The sequence below is a fragment of the Tasmannia lanceolata genome, unplaced genomic scaffold (assembly GCF_043159265.1).
Source record: "Tasmannia lanceolata isolate RefF3 unplaced genomic scaffold, GAP_Taslan_0.1 ptg000015l, whole genome shotgun sequence".
Taxonomy (NCBI): domain Eukaryota; kingdom Viridiplantae; phylum Streptophyta; class Magnoliopsida; order Canellales; family Winteraceae; genus Tasmannia; species Tasmannia lanceolata.
The window spans coordinates 43,820,783-43,847,940 of NW_027518692.1; the positions used below are offsets into that span (position 1 = coordinate 43,820,783).

The window sequence follows — 27,158 nt, forward strand, 5'->3', positions numbered from 1 at the left end:
ACAATGATTGTTAAAAAGCTTTTCATATGTTATATTATTGATGTGCTCTACGAAGTTTGTCTCTCAAAAGATCATTGTTTCATTTCACATTGCATACAATATTTCTGTGGAAGAAAATGCTTGCCTTCATGCTTCACACTTCTACTGTTGATGAAGTAGATATAAGGCTATCAACGTACTCAATTTGGGTTTCAACTATGTCAGTGTCACTGTCTATTTAAATTGTAACTCCATTGGCTCCAACTGTGGATCTTGCTTTTTGTGTCTTTGTCACGTTCCCATTAAGAATGAGAGCAAAACACTTAGTGTCCAAGGTCCTACAATTGTTTTCCATGGTTACAAACATTTTAAAAATGTTTTACAAGATTAATGATTTGGAGTGCATCACACTTTAACATTCCATATGTAACATAAAAGCTCTGCAAGATTGTTATGAGTTATGACAGTACCTTGTGAGCCCATTATATTAATTGTGCTTACAACATCCTTCTAGAATCAATAAAACTCACTTTATTTAAATTGTTCTTACACTATCTTTATTCTATACCGGCCAAGAAGCATAAAATGCTATCAAAATATGAAAGGAGGATACAAAACTTCAAAATACATAACTACTACATATCATTAATTCCGGATGAGGCAGAGTTATATGTTGATTTTCATCCTTTTCTAGTCATAGAAAGTACCAAACGGATAGGGTTGGCTTTCTCATTTGACAGATACTCAGCAACAACCACTTCATATCTTTGGAACAAATCATCCAGTATTGCCTCTCCAAAATGACCAGCAAGCATGGATTCTGTAATGGCTCTTACAATCTTCGCAGCTTCCTGCGCACTTTTGAAGTACCCAGGTTCAATTATTTCGAGTCGATCAAGACTAAAGGATCCATCTGTCTCAATAATATCCTTCAGTTCATGAATTGAAGGTGCATAATAGGGTAGATTAAATGAATCCACTCTCTCTTGTTCAATCACTCCCTAAATAGGACAAACTTATTAGCAAAACATATATATAAAAAAAAAGAATAATATATGAAAATGAAACCATATTTAGAAGAGAGAGAGAGAGGGAGGAGGAGTTTAAAAGGTTACAATATGAAGTTCCTTCTACCTGTATGACCATGTCATTGAGAGCTTGAGCCAGCGGTTCCCAACAACATTCTATATTAGATGGATCTGAGCTTATCTTGCCAATAAGTGTTAGAACCATACGTCCTCCACCAACTATTTCTTCCGAGCGTAATTTGAGAAACAAGGAGAAGTCATTCTGAAATTGTGCTAAGTATGCTTTAAACACGCTGAGAGGGCTTGTCTTTGCCAAGTAAATACTACCCCCGTTTAATGTGATTTGAAGCCTTTGGGGAACCTGGAATGTCTTAATGTTTATATTAGGGTATGCTTTAAGAAATACGACATGCTCACACATGATACATGCTTGCCATTTTCTCATATGATCTTTGAATTTTGAACAAATTGGACTGTACGTAATTTTTTGTTTATGCATGAGTTTCCATCTCTCTCTCTCTCTCTCTCTCTCTCTCTCTCTCTATATATATATATATATATATATATAGAGAGAGAGAGAGAGAAGTGTTCTGCACAGGTGTGAGGTAAGTTACCAACACACGAGTGCAGAAACAGGGTGGGGCCCACATTTGAAAGGCCCTTCCATGAATAGGGTGTGGCCCAAAAATCAGCCCCATTGGATCATAACCTAATCAAAGGCGATGGTGGGGGGTGGAATGGACATAAACCGTGTGTCCATGTTTCCCTCCACAAATGGTAGGGTTATGATGATCCAATGGGCTGATTTTTGGGTCACACCCTATCCATGGAAGGGCCTTCCAAGTGAATGCTTTGGACCCCCAAAAATGTGGGCCCCCACCGTTTCTGCACTCGTGTGCAGGTAAGCTTACCTGCACACTTGTGCAGGACCATGTTTCTCGGTTTTGTTGCCTGATCTGCCTACGTACAAAACATGTTTCTCCTGATTTATTTATTTTTTTAATTTTAAAATGAAGATAAATAGAAAAAAAAAAGGTTTTCTAGAACCATCCAAACACAAACCAGGAGCCGATTGAGTGGGTGACGGTGCTAACCTGAGAAAGCCAATGGAGACTATAAGAAGAATGAACAAAGTGTAAACTTCTGGTGGGGAAAAGCCTCCCATAAAAGGAACCAGCCACTCCTGCTACGAAACACAGCCCAAAATCGACCCCTTTCTCTTCCTTAAGTTTCTCATAGAAACCCGGTAGAGACCTGAAAATGGTGTTAAAATCGTTCCCTGGAAGGTCATTCAAGAACATTTGGAACTCCGGCAATGGATGGTTCAGCTCGCGGCATTTCATTGAAATAGCATCTATTATATTAGATAGAACTAAGGGGGCATTAGGTCCTGAAGAACAACCCAAGTCTGCCATGATCAACTTCTTAGGGAATGAGATGCAATAAAGATCTAATATAGCTTCTTCTACAATGGGCCTCACTTTGTTTATTGCCGTTCTCTGTACAAAATGAAAAAAAAAAATAAAAAAAATGTCATAATCAAATCATGTAGAAGACCAATAGGAGAGTAAGTGAGAGATATAGAGAACCTGTATTGTTGAATTATTAGCATAGCTGGTATCTCCCTCTCCCCCAATCATGTGAAGAATATTTTGCACTTCCATTGCAAGGGCCTCCTTAAGCTAGACGAGATAGAACACACCTTATATTTCTTTACTAATATCTACACCAAAGCTACCATTTTGTGATACCAATAACAGGTGAAGTAGGGATATATAGAGGGAAAAAGTGTTTTAGACCAAAAACCAATTACTCTTTAAAAACTTTTCATATACTTTATTTATGATGGCTTTTGACGAATTTTTTAGCCCAAAAGACCATTCTTTCTTTTCGACCCGGCAAACGCGACCCGTGCCCGCAGGTCTGAGTTTTAGTGACCCGTCAAGACTAATCCGTGGGTGACCCAACCCGCAAAAACACGGGTCGGGTCGGGTCAACCCGCAGGCACCCGCACCGAACGAACGGTCCAGATCATAGTAATCTAACTCATCGCTCTTCTTTTTCTTGTCCGGGAGTGCTTATCTTGTTTTCTGCCGCATTTAGTTTGTCACGACAGTTTTCTACCCACCCTTACCAACTCCCAGGTTCCCGAAGCATGGTAGCCTCCAAACACAGAAAAAACTTTCCGTGGAAAATTCCACAAGCAACAGAGCCTGATTCCATTTTTACTTTCTCTTTTTTGAAATTGACTGTTTCTACTTTCTAGACACCCATTTCGTTGAATCTTAATCCACACCGTACGATTCGACGATTCTAATGCGGGCCCACTTGATCCCTCGACTATAAGCATAAGAGAAGGAAGAGCAGGTGGGACCCAAATACGTCTGGAATGACGTAAAGCGAAGGGTGACCAGGACGTTTCCTTCACAGAGTGTGGGTGGTGAACAAAAGCGTGGGACCCCTGTTTCACCAACCACACACCGACAACCTGAAATTGAGAAGGAAAGGTGACCGGTTTTACCGGCTAGGGGAAGGTGAGAACCGGCTGAGAGGCTTTGGGTGACCGGCTCACCAACCTCAGTGCGACTAGTTTTCGTTCCCAGGCTTATGAACCGGGACGGGGAGAGAGGATAGACGAGTTCCAGAACGAGTCGCAGTCCTACAGCGTACTTAAACTTAACATTTAGCAATAGCCAATATTCGAACAAATAAAATAAAATGAGCAGAGCAAACAAATCCATGAACTAGGGTTCTTGAATTCTCCACGCCCTCTCTTTTTGAAAAAACTAGGGTTTCCCAAATGGCCGCTCGAACGCTCTTTCCACCTCATTCTCCCCCTCCTCCTCTCGAAAATCACCTCCATCTTCTCTATTCCTGGCTACTAATCTCAAGAGCAGTTCTCAATTTGCAGATTTCGAGCTCCGTTCTTTCAATTACAAACCTCTCGTTCGAAAACGGCGTTCATCTATCGCGACAGTTTTCTTCATGCAGCTCCCCACCGACAAAATCCCACGGTGCCGGCCATACCGTCCTCATCAAAAATCAAAATCCAGTGATAGCATTTCCCAAAATAAGCAACTGTTTGAATTTGCGGGTGACGCGCGGGTCACCTAAATTCTGACCAGAGCATGGGTCCTACTCTGTTTGATAACGGATCTGTGTCTATTTATTTTGTGGGATCTGCTACGGACCATCGCAAAAGGCATTTCTGCGATGGACGCTAGCAAATCCCCCAAGAGTTCAGTATGATTCACGGTAACATGTGGGGCCTTTGGATTAATGGTGTGAGTCTCTGAGACCAAAGTTGTCAGAAAAAGCAGAGACTTAGAGAAGTTGACATTGACTTGATGGCCCCACATGATAATGCAAAACATATCTCTTTGAAATTATGATAGCATGTGATCCACAACTTACATAAAAGCTGCACGGGAGAGACCACCAGAGCCAATACCAGAAGAAAAGGAAGGAAAATACCCTACAAAGCAAGAAGAAGGTAATGGGGATGTGTGGCCTGTTTGTTTTAGATTTGTGGAGTCTCCAACCAATTGTTGGACTCCAATTTAGTGCAATTTTCGGTCCAACAATCGGTTTGGAACTCCACAATCGCTTGTCATAATCTCAAACAAACAGGGAGCATTCAGCACCACTTATATGGTGCACGGCTGTGAAATCCAGGGCGTGCAGTATGACACAAAAGTACCGCATGAAATGCCCCGTTTCTATTGACGTTTTTGTCTATTAGCCCGAATTGGGTGCGGTTCGAATATTAAGAAATTTTTTAGGGTAATTATTTCAATTCATTTTAATCTAAGACTAAGGTTAACAACTATAAATACCCATCAATTCTCATAACTCATCACTTTTAAACACTAGATAGCGAGAGAGTTGACAAAGAAACCCTAGAAGAGAGTTTTTACTGAAGTAGGAGAAACTTTGCATGGAGAAAATCGATCTTCGAGGTAAAAGGTTCATTAATCATTAATCGAAGCAATAAGAGTTGCTTTAATTGATTTCAACATGTGTTGAAGAGATTTATGATTCATAGCATGGGTTCATCGAAGGCCGGAGGAGATTTCGGCCAGATGTCGGGGTCATGGAGACCCCTGCCATCGCAAATATTTCCGATGGATCCGCATTAGTTACTTGATTTGATAAGGGAGGAACTTGGAGAATTAAAGATTTAGACATTAGGATATTTTGCAGTTATTTTCATGTGTAAAAAACGAGTTTTGGTGGGAAAAAAAACATAAAAATAGAAGAAGCCGCAATCTAAGAGAAAACCCAGATTCGTGGGCTTGGTCGACTGTGGTGGAGGCCGGTCTGTTACAGTGTGTGCCCTTATATTGAAAGTTGTTTCATGACATCTACTAGGTAATTCTTGGAGTGCGTGATGTGCTTCTTGACACATGGCTGCCTTTTTTAAAGTCTTTCATTCCTCCACAAAAGCATATATTTATGGGCATTTTCTTTTGCTCCCAAAAATGTTTTCAAGTGAATATTCCATATTCTTTTCATCTTGTCCATCTATTTATTAAAGTATAAAGGATAAATAACACCTTTCTCCAACAACTTTTTGGAGAAGTTGATAAGTTAACATGGTATCAGAGCCAAAGGTTTCGAGTTCAAACCTCCTGGATAGCAAAAATCCACATGCAATGATCGACCCAGAGTAGGACCACATGAAGTTGGCAAGTTAACATGGTATCAGAGCCAAGGTCTCGAGTTCAAACCTCCCGGATAGAAAAAATCCACATGCGATGGTTGGCCCAAAGTGGGACCACATGTGCCACGCGTTTGCTAAGTGGGCCACACGTGCGAGAAAGTGTTAAAGTATAAAAGATAAATAACACCTTTCTCCAACAACTTAAGCTTTTGGAAAAATTGGTAAGTTAACACTATTTGTTTCCAAATCTCTTAACTTAATCTCACTTTTGGAGAAGTCGGTAAGTTAATACTATTTGTTTCCAATTCTCTTAACTTAATCTCAACCTCATGTTGGAGACCACCGGTGGAGATGTGTAGAATATAAATGTTTTTAAGGTGAGTGATCGCTTTCCTTAAAATGATATTCGTCCCCATCAGTGATGTGCAAAGGGGACTACGAACTCGTCTCCAAAATACAATGAAGCCTGGTTCTAAACGCCTGGTTCTAAACCAATTGCTTGATGATGTTCTACACTAAATGGCACCAAACCAATATCACCTTTTATTTGTCCAAGTATTTGAGACCGAAGTGACTTTTTCTGCAGAATAACAATGCACTTAAAGAAAGTTTCAAAGAAGACTGAAGTAAAACTTATTGTAGGGGATTTAAGAGTGTAAGAAAGTGAGGAAAGTCTGTGCACAAATGGATGGTATTCCCACTCCCACCGCGGCATGCCACCTAGGATTTTAGCGTAGCAAATCGTGAAAAAAAACAAGGGAAGGGACACAAATATCATTTACAAATAGAATTTAACCCCTTTGGTCTTTTTAGGTCTTTTAATTCCCTACATCCCCATGTACCCCTAACCAAACAGTGGAAACACTGGGTGCACCCAGGGATTCCCAATTCCTGTCTCCTTGGTGAACATTGGCAATTCCCTTACTTAGATAGCATCCAAACAGAAGCTAGCTAACTTACACAGTTGTTAAATACGAACACCCTTATCTGCTTCTACTACGAGTATCTATCATAGAAACACCCTTATCTGATTGGTTCCCTTTCTATTTGTTATGAAGGAAGGAAGAAAGAAACAGAGGCAAATCAAAAAAAATTCTTGTTTACAGTCGAATCAAAACCTCTTCCTTGTCTACCATCCATCTCTGCACCCTCTCTTTCTCTCTCATGTACTAATTAACGATCTCTATGTACATTCATGGCTTTAGTCTCCTCTCTGCTTCAAGTATGCCGCCTTCCAAACCCTTTTACTCTTCTTCACCCATTAGCTTCTTTTGGGAACAAAACCTTCAAGGGTTCTTCTCCCCACACCAAGTTCCCAAATGGGTTTCGCTGTCCTTGTCGTTGGCTTTTATGCCCTCAGACATCCCATCTCCATCTGGGTTTAGCACCCCTAGCTTGCCTGCCTGAAAAACAAGCACAACAACGTACAAATGGAGGTGGTGGAAGTGAGAAATTCAATAAGAAACTGAAAAGAGGAGTGGGAACAGTGATGGAAGAAGCCATTCCAATTCCCCCACAGGGTTTTGTAATCATAAGCGCTTGCCTCGTCGGCCTCCTTACTGGCTTTGCGGTCGTCTTGTTCAACAACGCGGTATTTGTCTGTTGTTTACTTGTTTTTCTCTGTATATATATGTGTTTAGCAAGTAGGCTTGAATTACCAGAGAGCAACACCACCTCTTTTATTACATATATGGCTGCATCTTACAATTTTATTTTAGTTGAATTATGTTATGAAACTCCAACGTTATTTCTCTGTTACAATAAGAGACATCTCTTTGCTCTCGTGCCCACAAATAATTTGAGAAATACATTGTCAAAATTGATGCATCTATGCACAAAATCCTATTATTTGTCAAATGGTGTTTAGCCATTTCAATGCTTTTATTCTGTGTTTGAAAGATTCGTGTTGGACTATCTGTCACTGTCACTGTCCGATAAACATATAGAGCTTCCTGCCGAACCCCGCCATCTATGAAGCAGCCAGGCCAAGACTATGGTTCCGAGATCATTATTAGTTGACATGCCTCCACCGTTGCATTATCTTTTCTCAATAAAGCTTTCCTAATTGATTCTATCCTATGTCGGCGTTGTTTAAATCCACTGATTCTATTTTAATCCTATGGAAATTGAGAAGTTAACTTGCTTCTCATCTGGCATAACTCATAAGTATTTTCTGGATTGTACAATTCTCTCTAGTATGGAAATGGCATAGGGTCTCAGTCAGTGTTTAAAAACTCATTGACTCGACTCGGAACTCGCCCGAATCGACTCCCTTTTACCTTTGCCGCATTCCGTGTTGCATCGCATCCGCATTCCACGTTTTGCCCTACAGGGTCAATAAAAACTCTTTTGACTCTCCCGAATTATGACCGCGTCAACCACGTTCTTGCCCGTGTCTGCGCCGAGTCGACAAGGATTTTTCTTGGCCACGTTCCGCATCCCATCTGCGTTTTTAAACACCGGTCTTAGTCTCACTGAATTTTCTACAACTTCTTATTGTTCCAAATGCTCTATATACTTTGAATGTTTCTCAATCCGGAAATGGCATGTGGTTCAGTATTTTGGACCTGTAGGGTACATCCTCGGTTCCATGTTATTCTTTTTTGTTTTCAAGATTATTTGCAATGCTACCATATGTTATAACTGTTAGAGTTTATGCTCTAAAAGCCAGTTCTTGATGCGTTGAAACATTATTTATTAATAAAGTTTTCATTTCATGACATTCACTGGGTACTATAAAGAAGTGTGTGATGTGCTTTTTTTATTCTGACGCACATTTGTCCTTAGGTAGCTTCTTAGGAATATCATGCCCATGGATTCACATATCCTAAGGGGTAGGAAGATATGATATTCTAGCTCTTTGCAAACCTAAAAGGTTCCTGGTTGGGGTTGAGACTTGACATCTCTTCCTGTACAAAACCAGCATCAGACCTTGCCTCTATACACTCATTGGGGTGGCTTATCTCAAACACTGACCCTAAGCAGGCAAATGGTTTGCGCATTGAACGGATCACTATAGAATAGCCCGTGGACAAGGAATAAGTATAAGGCTATTCTGCCAGGCTGGACCATTTATATGTCCTTAGACTCGAGGGGTCATATTGGTTTGTGGGCCCTCTCTAAGACTTTAGTCTACCTAATGGTGGTTCTGACTTGGGATTACTTTCGGGTAGTATTGGGTCACATGGTATCCCACAAGGTCAATAAGGATGCCCAACGCAGAATCCCCCACCTCTTATATTGAGGAAAGTCATTTACGGTTTCAGTCTCAGGCACAGGCCTATAAAATGTCTTGCTAGATGATTAGATAAAGTGTTTATCAAAAGGTTTTCAAAAACAATTGTTTGCTTTTCAAATGAATTTGCAAATGCATTTGTGGGCCCATACTATTAGATTGAAATGTATACCTTTGGGTGGGCCCAGGTGTAGTAAGTGTCCGCCTCTCAGAGGACCTAGCCCAGCAAATGATGATTCGATAAGGACGTACATGTAGGATGTGATTAGGGATATTTGAATGATCTGACAGTCATCTTTATAATAACGTCCTGGTGGGGGCCACTTACCTATGTGCGACCATAGTTGGACTACAGAGCAAGGTTGCAGTGAGGCTTTGAGAGTCCTGCATGATAGACTGTCGGATCCTTGCGTCGATCCCACTCATTACTCGCTTGACCCCCAAGGATTCTTGGAGAATCCGGGTCTTGGATTTTATGGATTGCACGGACGAATGATATCTATTATATGAGATACAGGGAGGATTTACATTGTAACAGTAGTGTATGCGCTTAGGTGTATATACCATAGTTGTGGTGTATGGAGAATAATTAATTAATTAGATTAAGTAATTAATTCTCATGGAAGAAGGAAATCTAGAGTTTCTAATTTCGAGGAGAGAGAGAGAGAGAGAGAGAGAGAGAGATTTCTTTATCTAAGTTTTAATTTGGCAAAATAATCGGAGGAGATTTGGATAATTCCAAATTGGAAAAATTATAGGGAGAAAATGTCCAACTTGGGTTGGACGCCTCCTCCCATATTATAAAAGGTGAAAAGGGAAGGAGAGAGAGAGAGAGGAGTTTTGTACGTTTTTCTCCATCTCACCCTCTTTCCAAAAATTCTCTCAAGTTCTCTCTCTTTCTCTCTTTGGTTCTTGAAAGTTAATTCTTCCACCATTCAAGAAGAAGAGTTTTTTGAGATTCCTCTGTTGTCATTGCAGTCAACGAGGTGCCATCACTTCGACTTCCGAGGCGTTAGTGCTTGAAAAGCTTCGAAGTGAAGCAGGTAGTAGTTCAATCAGAGATTACCAGTCGAGTAATTGTTTTCGTATAATTTCTTGTGCATTTTGTGTTTTTTTATTTTGATCACCATGGAAACGCAGTAATTAGGGATCCTAGATATTCGACAAGGGCGAAAATTTTGTTATGTAGAATCCGAGGCCATCCGTTGCGCCTGGATCCCTTGTTCGAACTAGAGTTAACTAACTATAACCTGATCAAATTTTAATGCAGAGTGTCATAATGCGGTTGATTTGAACATATCTTATTTTTGACATCTTTTAAGCATGTTTTATCTTCTACTTATAATTTAAAAGTAAAATGGATCTTATAGCATGATTCATATTCGATCGGCACCTACATTTTATGATTCAATTAAATTTCTAGAACATTGTTCAGAATATTACTGCCAGTACAAGTGATTGGGTTTAATTATCTTTCCATATTAAGACTAGGAGCTGCAAGACTAGAAATCACATGATGGGATTCATTAGTATGGAACATATGGATATGATTGTGTCTACATTCCGTATAGATTAATTACGAATACATGGTTGATGCCAAGTCAGCTCATTATTTTGAACCATGGGTGTTGAAAACCTTGTGTTACATACATGTATGATCAAATGCATTACTGATGGTTAGCTCTTGAAGCTGTTGGGTACATTACGTATGGCAGACCCCACATGCCTCTGATAACTTGCCCCAAGAAGATACAGGTCGGTCCGTTAAGCATTTTACGTTTTCTTGGTTTTTTCCTTTTATTTTCTGTGATGCAAGGACTATGTGTCATGTAGAATTTGTTTTGATGAATCTTACACTTCCAAAGCTTTGGGAGCTATCCAACTAGGACACTCCACCTCTTAAAAATGTAGAGTATTTAATGGGCATGCATGTTAGTCATGCTTATTGCACTGGCATCTAAACAGCTATTTGGGAAAACCACAATGCATCTTTCTTTTCTTGCTTGTGTCAGGCTATTATACTATTTATACAGTATTAATATGTTTTACTGTATGATGTTTAAGAACTAGGACTGAACTCAGAACACTTTGGAAGCCTGAACTAGTTGACTCAGTCCAGTTTTCCAATGACAGTCAAGTTTTTCAAGCTTTTCATTAACTTAGTTGCGACCGAAACCAAGATAAATTGGCCAATTTTCAAGACAAGGACGCAATTTGTAAACATTGATTGTATAAGTACAAGAAAAATTAATAGTTAATCATAAAAAAATGTCATATATTTATATGATGTGTCCCTATGTTGGATTTGTTGTGCTCACGTCTGTCAGCCCATATGACTAGTGTCTAATATTCTCGAAATGGATTGAATGGTGATAAATTGACTTCAATTAACAATAATTTGATGTTAGAACTCGTTGAATAATAATTTTCTGTTATTAGTTGATACTTTGCTGTGGGCACCGTATTTCCTTTCCTTTCATATATGGTGCGTACCTCTCAACATCAGCCGAACCTTCAGCTTTCACAGTACAAGGAAATCTCTTATTTTGCTGACTCCACCCCTTTTTCTAGGTGTATGAAATACGTGACATTTTCTGGGATGGTATTCCTTCTCGAGGTGCCTCTTGGTTGAGGGAGGAGCCCATTGAAGAAATATGGCAACGAGTAATATTAGTTCCCATTTGTGGGGGTGTGATTGTAGGGATATTGAACAGCATACGAAGTGCCCTTGAAACTACTTCGGAAGGAATGCTGTTATCTAATGCAAAGGCTGCATTGAGGCCATTTCTGAAGGCAGTGGCTGCATCTGTTACCCTTGGAACAGGGAATTCTTTGGGGCCTGAGGGTCCTAGTGTTGAAATAGGTGCATCAATTGCCAAGGGAGTTGATAATTTATTTGAAACGAATAGTGAAAGAAGGCTGTCTCTTGTGGCTGCAGGATCAGCTGCTGGCATTTCCGCAGGTTGGTTCTTTTTCTAGTACTATCATGTTATTAAGACCTTCCATTAAAAAAATGTTAATCATTCCTTACAGCAGAACTTTGATTGAATTATGCATCCATTTACTGACATTTAATCACTTAATCCATCCCATATGCATTAAGCAATTAGCGTAACTGCACCATTTTGTTGACAAGGTCACAATTTATTGGATGGATATTGATTTTGCTGTACTAAAATCATGTCCACATACTAGATGCATCATTTTTCCCATTACTTCTGTATGATTGATTCGACTTAAATGTATATCATATGGATGCATATTTGAAAATTTTGTCTCTATATTTCTTTTCCGTAGTTAAGCTGGGTTCAAACCCACACTGTCAAGATCCACGCCCGGGGACCCGGAGATCCTGCGGCGTGACGCCGTAAAAAATCTTCGCAAGCAAGGTACAGAGTTATTACATAAGCCCTAATACTGATATTTAAAAACTTCTTTAAACCCACAGAACTCCCACATGTTTATTAACAAAATGTCCATGATTACCTCCATTCACCCATTCACATATGTCCTGTGCATCATAAGCTCACCAGATTTTTCCCAAATAAAACACTATCTCGTATAGAAATCACCTGTAAACACAGAAATAAACTATTCTATCTCTCACTTTTTTTCTTCAAAGTCTCACAATAATCTTCATTGGTCACTACCCCCACCATAACTTCTACAAAATCAAGTAAAGGAATATAGGGAGCTAGATAGCTCAGTAAGTAACCAAGACATATTTTGTAAGGCTAAACTATGTCCAATCATGTCATGTTACAATATAATAAGAAATACAATAATCACAATTCATTCAGTAAAAAATGCTACAATTTGCTTTGAAAGACATTTCATAATTTAACAAATCGTATCACATATTCATGAATTCATAATTGAATCTAGCATCAAGACTCACAAGTAAATTCTGACACATCATCACATCATGGACACACACACGCACCCCATTTGGATGTGGTACGGATTATAAGCGGGGGACTTGCACAAGCCACAATCTCCAGTGACCTTATGGCGGAGATAATAACCTTATTGGAGGACCCAATACAGGTGACCAATAATCAGATGATACCTCGCTGGAGCACCCATCCAAGGCAACTAGGAATTACAACCTTCTCTTAGCACCAAGATGAACCCCTTCAGATGATACCTTACCGGAGGATCTAGTACAAGTAACCAATAATCAGAAGATATCTTAGTGGAGGACCCAATTCAGGTAACCAAAAATCAGATGATATCTTACTGGAGGACCCGGTATAGGCAACCACAATTCAACTTTTGTTAAACAAGTGTCATCATAACATATAATAAAAATAAACTTAGTCTTATGTAAGGAAATTGTATATGCATCCAGAATACAAGTCACATTCAACAAGTATTCCATAAATCATATCATAATTATATGTGCACAACAATATACTTACTGAATGACTCAGCCAAGGTAACCACAATTCAAGTCACATCAAGAAGTATCATCATAAAGTGGCAATGGTAGTATTGATCAGTAAAACATATCAAAACATCAGATAAATCCAACACCCAGATCTTAAGATGTAAGCTTTTGAATGAACCTTACACTACGTAGAAAGAGTTCGCGAATCAGTTTTCAAAACAGTAATAATAGATCTGTGAAAACACTTCACAAAACAGTAACAAGAGAATTGTGAAATCAGTTCCGAAAATAGTAATAGTAGAGCTTACCGATGGTACCCTTAATCATGGTTTTAAACTTCGACGGTGGAGACCGACACCGAAATGGGTAAAAACAGAAACGGTCATTTATTTCGACCGAAATTTCGGTTTTTCCGAAATTTGACCCAAAAAATATTACCAAAATTTTGTAATTTCGGCCGAAATTTAATATTAAATAAAATATTAGTTTCGGGTTTGGTACCAGATTTCGACCGAAATTTCAAAATTTCAAGGTCCGAAATCTGTGCCGAAACCGAAATTTTAAACCTTGCCCTTAATCAAGGTTTTAAATTTCGGTTTTGAGGGTAATTTCGGTCCTCACCAAAACCGAAATCCCGAAATTCGGTAGACGCGCTCAAAATGTCATTTTCTTAAGCCGAAATTTCGGCTGAAATTTTGTAAAAGAAATAAAAAAAATATTTTATCAAGAATTTTGCCGAAATTTTCAAAATTTCAGTTTCGGAACGTTTCGGTTTCGGTCCTCACCGAAATCCGAAAATCCGAAATTTCGGATTTCGGCCAAAATTTAAATCCTTGCCCTTAATATAATTAACTGTTGCATTTTTATATGCTGACCAACTAATATTAAGGGCAAGGTTTTAAATTTTGGGGTGAGGACCGAAACCGAAACGTTCCGAAACCAAAATTGACGAAATTTCAGAAATTTCGGCAAAATTCTTGATAGATATTAATTTTACTAACAATCTTTGATTCTCGTCTTTGATGCATTTTATATGATTCAAGTCCCTTCTCTTCCTTTCGCTCATCTTAGCAAGCTTGTAAACATCTTTTTCATCCTCTTTTGTCCCTAACCTGTGTCTTTCGTCCCTAACCTGTGGTACAAATTCTCATAAACCTTGCCTCTAGCTTCCCTTATTGCTTTCTTAGCTTCTTTTTTAGCCAATTTATACTCTCAATGTTCTCCTCATTTCTACACTTAGGCAAACATTTATAACACTTCCTTTTAGAGCTAATCGCCTTTTGGACCTCCTCATTCCATCACCACGTATCTTTAGACGGCGGCCCACTCCCTCTAGATTCTCCATGTACCTCTCTAGCCACTTTTCTGATATAACTAGACATCTCATTCCACATAATATTAGTCTCTTCGTCACGACTCCAAAGTCCTTCTTTAAGCAGTCTATCCTTAAACATATTTAGTTTTTCCCGTTTGAGATTCCACCACCTAGTTCTCGGATGTCTCTAACATCTCTGTTTTTTATTTTCCAACGTTTAATGCATATATCCAACAACACTAGCCTATGTTGTGTGACTAAACACTCCCCGGGTATGACTTTACAATCTTTACACGCAGCTTTGTCCTCTCTCCTAGTGAGAATAAAATCTATCTGGCTACAGTTGATGCCACTATGCCACTGCTAAAGGTTATCAAGTGTGAATCTTTTTTTGTAAAAAAAGTATTTGTTAACATCAAATCATATGCCACTGCAAACTCCAAAATATCTTCTCCTGCCTCATTTTTTTTTTGTTGAAATGGCAACATGAACTATATTAATAAACAGAACCGAGATGGTCCTTAGAGATTACATTAGGAGCACAAGAACTACAACAAAATCATGGGGGAAGGAAGTCAAACCACTCCAAACCTAGCCTATTCACACCCGATCTCGCTAGAGAATCTGGTTCAGAATTAGCAGACCTCCTTACATGCTTAAAATTAATCGAGGAGCCTAACACTAAATCAGATATTTCCTCGACTAAAGAAAGGAACCTCCAGGGAGGAGCTGCAAAACCCGAAAGCCATGATATAACATTTGAAGAATCGCCCTCTACTATGACCTTATCGAAAGACCCTCTTTCCAGATGCTTTATCCCGCAATATGCAGCTCTTACTTCCGCCTCATTTGAATCCGAGAAACCGATAGGCCCCGAAAAGGCCCACAGAACTGCACTCTCTGAATCTCTGCACAAGCCCCAATACCAGCTGGACCGGGGTTGCCCAAGCTCGATCCATCAAAAGTCAGTTTTACCATATCAGCCGAAGGTGCTTCCCACTGTTGTAATTTTTGAACTTTTCTCCCTCCATTACAAATAATCTGCCACCCTTCCCAAAGATCAAAGGCCGAAACGAACCTAAAGAGGGGCAGACTTCTAGCCCAAAGAATACAAGCAGCTATAATCTTTACATACAACCAATAGGGGGTTTTAGACGACCCTTCAAACACCCTAGAGTTCTCCATGAAACCCTCTCAAAAACCCAGTCCTCCATGAACCCTCTCAACACGTCCACTAGTTCTTCCCACATGCCCGTTTAAATCTCCTTCTATAAATAACTTCTCTCCACGTGGTATCCCTTGGACTACTTTATCCATATCCTCCCAAAATTGCCTCTTGACTAAGTCATTTAATCCTATTTGAGGGGCATACACCCTTTTTAGTTGTGAATACAAGGTGAAAATTGAAAGTTTGGTCTTACTGTTGGTAAGATGAGTATTTGTACTTCATTTTATTTGTTTTCGAACTTGCAGACTTTTATGAAGTTCTATGTTTTTTGAGCTTTATTTATTGTAAAATATGATTATTTTTTCAATTTTAATTATTATTCTGATTATTAGGCTTCAACGCTGCTGTGGCTGGCTGCTTTTTTGCTGTGGAATCTGTCTTACGGCCATCACCAGCAGATTCATCATCATCACTTACAAATACAACCCCAATGGTGATACTCAGTGCTGTGATAGCATCCGTAGTTTCAGAAGTTGGTCTTGGATCAGATCCAGCTTTCAGGGTTCCAGAATACGATTTCCGTTCTCCAAGTGGTACATTGCTACCCTGTAATTTTCATCTAAGATTGCCATTCTCCATAAGTTAAGGTGGAACCAAGTTTAAAAACTGGAAAGCTTGGACTTGATGAGGGCTTGAGTCTCAGTCAACCTGAAACTAAAAGGTACTTAATTGGGTTTTTGAGTTTAGAAAGATGATGGTATTATCTAAGTTTTCGATCTTTAATCCTCTCGGTTGACTTTTTTGAATACTTGAGTGGGTTTTCTCGATCAAGATTTTTTCAGTTTTTTTTTTCAAGTATTTTGTGAAGCTTTTTGAGGACTCGGTCTAATTTTTTCTGCATTTAGGGAAACTGGGTAGCCTACTGCTTGACCCAAGTCTTGATCGAGTTGAGCGAACTCGACATTTTTTCAAGTACTCAATCAAGTGTTTAAATTCTAGTTGGTACTTCTAGTTTTTCTGTCAGAAAGGTCCATTCACCTTTTCCACACATTTTCTTCTTGTTATTAGAGCTTGAAAAAAATAAAATTCTGATAATGTGTGATCCAATGCATCTTCAGAACTTCCTCTGTATCTGCTGCTGGGCATCCTATGCGGATTGGTCTCTTTAACCTTATCTAGATGCACGTCATTTGCATTGACGGCAGTTGACGATATTCACAAGGCAACAGGAATAACAAAGGCTGCATTTCCTGTACTTGGTGGCTTAGCTGTTGGGATGATAGCTTTGGCATATCCAGAGGTTTTGTACTGGGGTTTTGAGAATGTCGACATTTTGTTGGAATCAAGACCATTTGTCAAAGGCGTCCCTGCTGATCTATTGCTTCAATTAGTAGGAGTAAAGATAGTTGCGACGGCATTGAGCCGTGCTTCTGGATTAATTGGAGGCTACTACGCACCATCTCTTTTCATTGGTGCAGCTACAGGGATGGCATACGGAAAATTTGCTAGCTATGCAGTCGCCCAGGCTGATCCTATTTTTCATCTTGCTTTATTGGAAGTTGCGTCACCTCAAGCATATGGCCTGGTAACATTTTTTTTAAAGTTATATCAATTCTAAACTTATGATACTATTTATCTTGTTACTTATGTAGCAGTTTTGTTTTTAAATAATTTCAATGTTGGGCATGCATGTCTGAGACGCTTTGACATGGCTAATTAGGAAAAAAAAACTTTTAACCATTTATCATATTGGTATCATTTGTGCGTATTAGATAGTTATCCCATGTTGCGAAGTGAAGGCACATTAGGACATCATTTTCCATAGGCCTTCTTTTATGTTGTATTTTGTAGTTCGACACATTCATTATGCACTCATTGTTTTCCTCTTTTGTAAAAACTCTAATCATGTTTCGTATGTTCCTGTTGTTCGTAAGGGTTGCTCCAAGAAAGTTTTAGGTGCTACCTATTGAAGAATTAGAGATTTCATGCCCGTGGATGTGTAGGTCAGAGACCGGACCACTTAAATCTTCACCCCTTATGTTCTTTTTTTTTTCCTATTTTTATTAATTCATATCATTATTCACCTAACATCAATCCTAAGGCATGAATACATGCTAAGAGTCTTCTTCTAACAAATGTTTGGACTGTTCTTTTTCAATTGGTTTTGGTTGATAGAACCCAACAGGTTACTATTTGGTTGAAACCTACTTTCACGCACTTCTCTTATTTTAAAAGCCCCTATCAAGGTTTTAAATTTCGGTTTCGGTGTCGGTTTCGGCCACCACCGAAACCGAAATGTTTCGATTTCGGGCTGAAATCATGTAAAAATATGATTATGATTTCGTTTATTTTTTTAATTCCGACCGAAATGTCTAAAATTTCGGTGTCAATTTAGGCGATTTCGGTTGAAATTTCGGTGGAAATTATAACATTTCAATGTACATTTTTAAAATTTCGGTAGGAATATTATAAATAATAAAAATTTCGGCGACATTTCGGCGATATTTCTGAATTTCGGAAAAATTTCGGCGAAATCTTGTAAAGAAACGACTTCATGTGAATTTCGTTTCGGTTTGTGCCGAAACCTAAATATTTCGGTCGAAACGTACGAAATTTAAAACCACGGCCCCTATTACGTGTTTGTGGTTTTTCTCTCCTCGGGTTCGTTCCAATCAAAGTAAAATTGTCTTAAAACTATTTTCTGAGTAACCTTTTACATAGTAAACATTTTTTCCATAAAGTTTTCTTTTTCTGTTGATCCGTTGCACCCAGTAAAATGAGATGCAAAACAAATACAATGATCCAATGACCACTAATTTTACGACGTAAATCATGGACTTCTCTTAGCCATCTGTTTCTATGGCATTTAAATCGGTGTATTAGGATCACCTTATCTAGAAGATTTTTGGGTTGAGGCCTATCCACAACACAAACCACTTAATGAGCTGTTTTAGACCGTGCGTATGTGCATTTCCATGGATTATGCTAGCATTAAGGAGGGATCCCCAAACAACATAATTGGGATTCATTGGCATTCTCTTGACCACCCTCTCTGCTCGATCTAACAACCATGCTCCACCTCATAGATCAACGATACGACAATAGTGATGCATTCTAAGACATAACGTTCTTTCCCTTCATGTCATCAAACACCTCAAATGCTTTCTCAACCACCCGCACTTCAAATACATGTCTACGACTTCACTTCAAAAAGCTCCAAATCCTCACGGGACGTGAAATCTCTCCTCTTCAATGGAAGAAGATACAACACCATGGAGAAATCCCACGGATAACCCAAAATTCACAAAAGTGGTACGAGTACCTTTTCCATAGGGATCCATTCCAATCAATGTAAAAGGCTTGGAAAGTAGGTTTTGTAGGCTGTTAAAGTGTAAAAAGATAAATAACTCCTTTCTCCCAAAGCTTAAGCTTTTGGAGAAGTTGGTAAGTTAACATGGTATCAAAGCCAAAGGTCTCGAGTTCAAACCTCACATGCGATGGTCGGCCCAAAGTGGGACCACATGTGCCACGTGTTTGCCAAGTGGGCCACACGTGCGGGGGAGTGTTAAAGTGTAAAAAGATAAATAACGCCTTTCTCCAATAGCTTAAGCTATTGGAGAAGTTGGTAAGTTAACATAGGCTTGGAAATACAATTTTGGGTGAAACAAGGAATTTTGCCCTATTTCATCCTGTTTTGTTGTCCAAAACAGACGAAATGGAATGAAATGGACCTATACAGAACAAATTTCTGACCAGTATGTTTTGTTCAAGCTTTACTTACTGGTTTTGCTACTGCTACGAAATGGTCCGTCTGTTTCAGTCAAAACGAAATGATTTTCACCATTTAGCCTGCTAGAGATGAAAGATGAATAGTTCAAGGAGAAAAATCGAGTGGCAATGATGGATCTTCTTCTTATGTTGGATGATTATGAACAATGAAAGCACGAAAGGGCTGTGGGACAAATTGAAAAAAAAAAATTGTATGAAGGGAAATTGTTTGTGAATATAATCTTCCTATGATAGCAACTCTACAGTTTGAAAATGAAAGATGGAGGGGTTGGGCCTGTAGCTCAACGATTGAGGCTTTGTTTCTCAAACTTGAGGTCGCAGGTTCGATCCCAGATCACCTATTAAAAAAAATGAAAGATGGAGGCTCTTTGCAAGAATAGTAGAATACCTAAACAAGTTCAACGCCCTAATCAACGAGTTGATGGGGATCAACGTTAAAATCAATGAAGAGAAGAGCAACATTTTATTTTGTTCAATGCCTAAGACATGGGACTATTTGATCATGACTTTGACCCAAATTAAATCTCTTGACATGGATGCTTCTTACTGAAGGAACTAGGAGAAAATTCGGTTAAGGCTCTTTAGATGATTCTGTTAAAGTATAAAAGATAAATAACGCCTTTCTCCAACAGCTTAAGCTTTTGGAGAAGTTGGTAAGTTAACATGGTATCAGAGCCAAAGGTCTCAATTTCAAACCTCCCGGATAGCAAAAATCCACATGCGATGGTCGGCCCAAAGTGGGACCACATGTGCCATGTGTTTGCCAAGTGGGTCACACGTGCGGGGGAGTGTTAAAGTATAAAAGATAAATAACGCCTTTCTCCAATAGCTTAAGCTTTTGGAGAAGTTGGTAAGTTAACAGGAGAAAAGAACCAACACTACAACGCCTGTGAAATGTCCATGGGGAAGACCCAAGAAATGCCAAACCTCTTCAAAAAACTGCCCCAAACTTCTCTAGCCAGCTTACAGTGAAAAAAGAGGTGATTAACCGAGTCTCCATCCTCGATGCAGAGGGGACAATGGTTGATGATCAACATCTTTCTCTCCCTTAAGAAGTCCACCGTCTGAATACGCTTTTGAACGGCGGCCCAACCAAAAAATCCAACCCTGGGAGGGACAGGAACAGACCAAATTCTAGCAACATCAGGTGAATCAAGGCTAGACAAGAGGTGAAAGTAAAACGATTTGGCAGAGAACTCCCTAGAAGAATCCCATACCCACACCCTTACATCGGAGCCGTCCCTCTTTATGTAGCATTTTTCAAGAAGCTCAAACAATCTAATCATTGGTGGTATCTCCCTATCGAAAAAGTTTCGCCTGAAAGATGGGACCCATACAATCCTACTCTCAAACTGCAAGAAACAGTCTTTGATAAAAGCATCCTTTGAGGAAGACACCAATAACAAATCTAGAAAGATCTCCCTTAAAGGAGATAGGGTACACCACTTATCATACCAGAATCTAACACGATCACCTGAATGCACCCTAAGTCGAGTACCGGCACGAAAAACATGGATAAAACTCAAAATGTCTCGCCAAACAGTGCATCCCTTACGAACAAAACTATCGTCAGATTCCCAATGGCCCACAATGGCACCATACTTGCTATCAATCACGTTCACCCATAACGAAGACGGTTCCTCCCCATATCTCCCAAGACATTTTCTGAGCAGAGACTAATTCACTAATTTTATGTTTCTTATCCCTAGGCCGCCCGCTTTAATTGGCTTTCTAACATCTTTCCAATTCACAAGAGGAATGCCCTTATTTTTATTAGACCAGAGCCACGCCATAGGAATCTTCTCAGAATCTTCTAAGTGCTACACTAACAGGACATTTGAGGAGGTACAACTGAAAGATCATATAGTACATAAACTTCACTTTTTCGCTGTTCATTATGAAATTTGGGGACTCCATTATCCATATGAAATTTAAGGACTCCATTATTTTGTTTAGTTCTCTCTTATTGTGGCCCCTATCATGATCAATTTGACATTGGTTAAGAAATACAAGCAAAACCGTGAATTATTAATGAGAAATTGCAGAAGATTGATAGCAATTTCTTTCATATGATCTTAAGAATGTACTAATTTTTTAAGAGGAAAGTGTTCCTGAGCTATAGCTCAGATAAGCTTATCTGAGCTATAGCTCAAAAACACATGTGGCCCCACATTTTTTGGGGGATCCAAAGCATTCATTTGGAAGGCCCTTCCATGGATAGGGTGTGTACCAAAAATCAGCCCTATAGGATCATCTTAACCCTGCCATTTGTGGAGGGAAAAATTGGGCAGAAACATGGACACGCATTGTCTGTCCATTTTCCCCTCCACCTTTGATTGGGTTAGGATGATCATATAGGGCTGATTTTTGGTACACACCCTATCCGTGGAAGGGCCTTCCAAATGAATGCTTTGGATCCCCCAAAAATGTGGGGCCACATGTGTTTTTGAGCTATAGCTCTGATAGCTTATCTGAGCTATAGCTCAGGAACACTTTCCTCATTCTTTAAAGGAATAAACCCTAGACTGTTTTGGTTTACTTCCCTTTTTGGTGCCTTTCTGTCGTTTCCTTTCCAGGAAGTCAGCTAGAAGAAAGATGATAACTTTTGGACTTCCCAATTAAAATGAAATACTAATATATGCAAAAGAACTGGTCTGACATTAGTTAATGCAATGGCCTGCATCATACTGGTGTTGTTCAAATATTTTCAGTACCTATGATGATTTTAAATTATGATGTGCTTTAAGCAGATGTGTACATGTCCCCGATCTCTTTTTTATTTTACGGTCTGTGCAGGTAGGGATGGCTGCCACTCTTGCAGGTGTATGTCAGGTGCCTCTGACCTCGGTGTTACTCCTATTTGAGTTGACTCACGACTACCGTATAGTTCTACCTCTGCTTGGAGCTGTCGGTTTATCTTCATGGATTGCATCAACTCAGACAAGAAAACGACAAGACAGAGATAAAATGTCACCTTTGGAAGCAAAGACCAATCTCATCCAACAGCCTGAATACTTTTCTTTAAATCCAAATCAATTATCTTCTACTTCTAGTCATACAAGTGACTTATGTGAATTGGAGAGTTCACTATGTGTATTAGAGTCCAGGTCTGAAGCCAAAAAATTGGAAGAAAGAATATACGTTTCACAAGCAATGCGAAAAAGTTATGTTACTGTCCTGATGAGCACTTTGTTAAAGGAAGCAGTTGATCTCATGCTTGCAGAGAAGCAGCCCTTTGTGCTTATAATTGATAGTGATAACTTCCTCGTAGGATTGTTGACACTTGGAGACATTCAAGAGTTCAGCAAAGTCACTAGAGTGAGAGACAAGCATGTCGAGGTAAGAAACCTAGTCTCTCCATTTCTGAACTACACATCTACCTTTTCTTCATGTCTGCAAGCTACATATTTTATTCAGGCTTGAGTATAAGATTAAGATACAGGTTTGTTTTCATTCTTTTCATCCCTAGAAGAATTTGCCCTTCTAAATTCCTTTAGATGTTGTTTTCCTTCTTTTTTTTCAAACAGTTACAAAAAGGCTATTAATAGAAAACCATAGTACAACAGTACTCTCACCAAAAAAGGTTTTCAAGAATAGCAGAGATTGCCTTCCCAAAGATTTGATCTATTTAAACCTTCATGGAGAAGCAAGAAGTAGATAATGTTAGTTAGATCTAGTGGTGAAGCAGAATATCAGGCTCTAGCCACCAGTGCTGCATATTTGATGTAGTTTACACATTTGATGCCAAAGCTGAATGTAAAGCCTTCTCTGTGTTTGTTCTAGTGTGATAATCATTCCCTTCATGCCAGGAGTAACGATGAAGAAATAGATTTTCATTTTTTGCCGCGGATAGCAGCTGCATTGAGAAAAGAGAACTAAATGCTGATCATTTTTTTTTTGTTGACAAGTTGTCAATGTTTGAAGGAAACATACCAGGTCGAAGGGGAGTGCTAGAAATAGAACTTAAGGGCATTCTTGTCTAGTGAAACACACACACACACACACAGAGGTCTTAAAGGCCTGTTAATTTCCAAAAAGCTCTCAGAAACCTTTGACAGCTTCTTAAACATATATGATAAGGTAAGTCTGTTTCATTATCAAAACATGTTCGTGCCGATATTAGCAGCATATATATAGATAATGTATTGTAATAGTCTTCCTCTTTAGTGAATGAATAAATAATGTCTCTTTCTCCCTTCATTAAGCCTTATTTCTACTCAAGGTTTTAAATTTCAGTTTCAGTACGAAATGACGGCCGAAATCCAAGCAAGATTCATCAGCACTGGTTTTTTTTTTTTTTTTAGAACTATCTTAAAGAAATCTCATGGTTCTTCTCTTTTCTATGAGTGGAGTTGATTTTTGTCAGGTTTTCTTTCGAAATGTCTTTGTTTTTTATTCTAAAAAGTTGCATGGTTTGCAAATTTCAACTGAAAAATTAATGAAATCCCGAAATTACGAGCTAATTTCCGAAATTTCAGGCGAGATATTGTATTTACTGAATCCAAGTGGGTTTCGTTTCGGTAGCAGCCGGAATTGAAATATTCTGGCCAAAACGAAATGTTTCAGCCAAAATTTAAAACCATATGTTCACCCTCTTTTCCAGCATTTCCACCCTTCCTTATTTGTCAATGACTGTATTTCCAGCACTTTTGGTTTATCTTTCTCTTCATTTTCTGGGAAAAAGGAACAAGATGGGGTGGAAATACTGAGAAAGCAGGTGGCAATATCATTTCCTATAATAGAGTATATAATTATATATACATATACATTATTATGAGCTTGTGCGAGTAGACATGAAACGATCGGAAATTTTTCGTTTCCATCCCCATCGAAACTCTTACCTAAACCGAAATACATATCGAAACCAAACCGAAACTGTATTAGTTGTATACTATATCAATATGTGTTACATAATTATATTCATATGAATTGCATGTGGAATGTTGTGTATGTATCATGTATATATTTATATGTACTGTTCTTGATCAATACATATATATATATATATATATATATATATATATATATCTGTGTGTGTGTGTGCGCGCGCGTGAGCGCGTGCATATGAAATGTAGCATGTACTGAATTATTAGACTTGTGTTCGATGTTGTTAAACCATTATGGATGGACTTTTTGGTTATATGATGGTTTCTATGTGTGCATTTGCACTTATTCTAACATCTTCTGAATTTTCTATCTTAAAATTATATCATTTGCATATATTACCATACGCTTCCATGATTTTACAAGATTCCTACCGAAATTTCCGACCAAAACCAAAATGTTTCCATTTCCATGGCAATCGAAACCAAAACCGAAATTTAAAACCTTTTTGGCAGCAAGAGAAGGATTTTTTAGAAAAAGAATTTTTATATAGGTATCTCTTCACGATGATAATTCTTTTGAAACCCCTATCCCTGTCCCCATCCACTTGGAATTGGAGCTCACCTTATCTAAAATACCAAATGTACCACATTTTCCTTTTGTTCTCTTTCTCGATGTCTCTCTATTCAAACGTGTGCCCACCTCTATAGATCTTTCTTTCTTCCACTGACCACTCCACCTACGTCGAAAGAAATGAAACCATTGCCTACCCACATGATTTCCTTTTTTATTGTGGATTAGACATAATTTAATGAACAACATCGAACCTTGCATATTTCCAAGCAAGTTTAATTATCCAAACTTTCTAATGAAGCTTTCCATTTTCCATTGCCAATATTATGAACTCTTTCAAATTTCCATAGTTTCAAATTTTGGCCGTATCAAATTCAAAAACTGTGAAACTGATTTCTGATCCAATTTCAATACTCATTGACATTTTACTTACCGGTTGGTGTCTGGCAGGTGGGTAAGCTTCTGGTATCTGAAATGTGGCACTTTGATGGTGAAAAATGTCGAAATGTATGGACAGCATCACCTAACATGAGTCTTCTTTACGCACAAAGTATTATGGACAGACATGGGGTGAATCAACTTCCCGTTGTGTCACAACACATCAAAGACAACAAACGAGGATACCCTATTGGTGTTTTAGACAGAGAATGCATCACCCTCACTTGCAGGTTTATTTTACTTCTCTTTGGTTCCATGGTATATCTTCTAGTTTATGTAATAGTGCAAGAAGCAAATTGCAGAGGTTTACATACTGGAAACTCACTCTTTTCTCTCTTAATGGCATCCAGAGCTGTGGCAACTAAAGAATTTCTCAGCCAATCTTCTCCACTAAAAAGCCCAGATTCTTAGTTTTGAATCATTCAAGTAAATTTCCCAACGATGAACCCGGACTTCTCTTACAACTTCCTATCATTCAAGTAAATTTCCTGTCCACTATAGAGCCCAGATTCTTAGTTGTGGATAATGAGGAATGAATATACATGGAAATAATTCAAGTAAATTTCCCAACGATGAAGTGTGACTTCCCAGACAACTTTCTATACGGCAACATAGTTCAAGAGTTGGTGCAGAAGTTGGAAAAAAATGATGATTGTCAATTTCAAAGCCAAAATTGGTGCTTTCTATTATTCAAGTTTTCCCTCAATGAAAAGACTGAAGACTGCTCCACAAAATAAGGCAGCAGTGCTTCCCTCAAAGAAAAGACGGATGCTCACTTTTTCTTGAAAGAGAATACATTTTTCTTGAAGTTGTAACACTTCCAAACAACCTAATGCTTCACAACAACAAAAAATGATGCTACTGCAATGTTTTTCCATCAATTTACAGTGTGTTTGACCAATTTATGTCTTACAAATTCTATATATGTTAAGCAGTAGGCATATTTCAGTCTATATAGTGGAGTAAACTCCTCTGTTCTAATATTTGTATCTGATTTTACTCTTGTGCTGGCATCGTCTCTTGACTTGAAGGGTCACAATGGCTAATATGTGTACAAGAAAATTGCATCAGCACATATATGATCCATGGAATATTATGTGTGTGTATAAACTTTATGAGATAAGAAGGGAGAGCGTAAATTTTCACTGCCCAAATGATCTTGGTTGAGATATGATTCTATTGATCAACTGAGTCTCATCTAATACGAGTGTGTATGATTCTGTTGATCAACTTTGAGTCTCATCTATTACGCATGTGTGATCAAGAGCACTGATCCTTTTGAATGGACCTGCTTGGCCATTGTCCCATGCCATATGAAAACCTTATTTGTGACATCAAGAGCTTACCATGGCAAGTCCATAAAGTTCTCTTATTGATAGGTTGTAGGATCATCCAATCAGGTGTGTCCAATATGGAAGAGATAATCAGGTGTGGCCAATATGGGGGAGAGAGAGATGCTAGGAAATATTTTCAAAGGTGGGGCTGCTAGCAAAATGGGATTTCATTTGGAAAGTAAAGACAAAACCCTATGTTGTGACACATGAGGAAGAAGACAAGGATGTGAGCTCGAATCCCCACCCACAAAATGCAATAAACACGGTGGAACTGGAAATGGCCAAATTGTCGGTGAATTCCGCTTTCCTCTTTATTATCCAAACGAAATCCTGTGTAGGAAGTGTTTTCCTTTTCAAAATAAATTAAAGTGTCCTCCTTTTGAAAAAGAAATTTTGGGTCAAGGAAGATTGGAAAGGTAGGA

At 38.7% G+C, this 27,158-nt stretch overlaps 2 protein-coding genes across 3 annotated transcripts; one reads left to right on the top strand and one right to left on the bottom strand.

The window, feature by feature from the left end:
* Nucleotides 1–503: 503 nt before the first annotated feature.
* On the bottom strand, nt 504–3,820 carry LOC143846066 (putative jasmonic acid carboxyl methyltransferase 1). Of its 2 annotated transcripts, none has more exons than XM_077354477.1 (4): nt 2,597–3,820; nt 2,102–2,506; nt 1,114–1,368; nt 504–980 (listed from the first exon to the last, which is right to left on the bottom strand). In XM_077354477.1, the coding sequence occupies exons 1-4, from the start codon at nt 2,669–2,671 to the stop codon at nt 660–662; spliced, it is 1,056 nt and encodes a 351-aa protein (XP_077210592.1). In that variant the 5' UTR covers nt 2,672–3,820; the 3' UTR covers nt 504–659. The 2 variants fall into 2 exon arrangements, with proteins under 2 accessions (XP_077210592.1, XP_077210591.1); XM_077354476.1 differs by having other exon boundaries at nt 1,114–1,377.
* Nucleotides 3,821–6,625: 2,805 nt separating this feature from the next.
* CLC-E (chloride channel E) lies at nt 6,626–26,383 on the top strand. The gene is made up of 7 exons (XM_077356276.1): nt 6,626–7,261; nt 11,477–11,867; nt 16,171–16,371; nt 16,897–17,363; nt 22,364–22,906; nt 25,415–25,632; nt 25,753–26,383. Exons 1-7 carry the CDS (start codon nt 6,866–6,868, stop codon nt 25,811–25,813), a joined length of 2,277 nt encoding a protein of 758 aa, XP_077212391.1. The 5' UTR covers nt 6,626–6,865; the 3' UTR covers nt 25,814–26,383.
* The last annotated feature ends 775 nt before the right edge of the window (nt 26,384–27,158 follow it).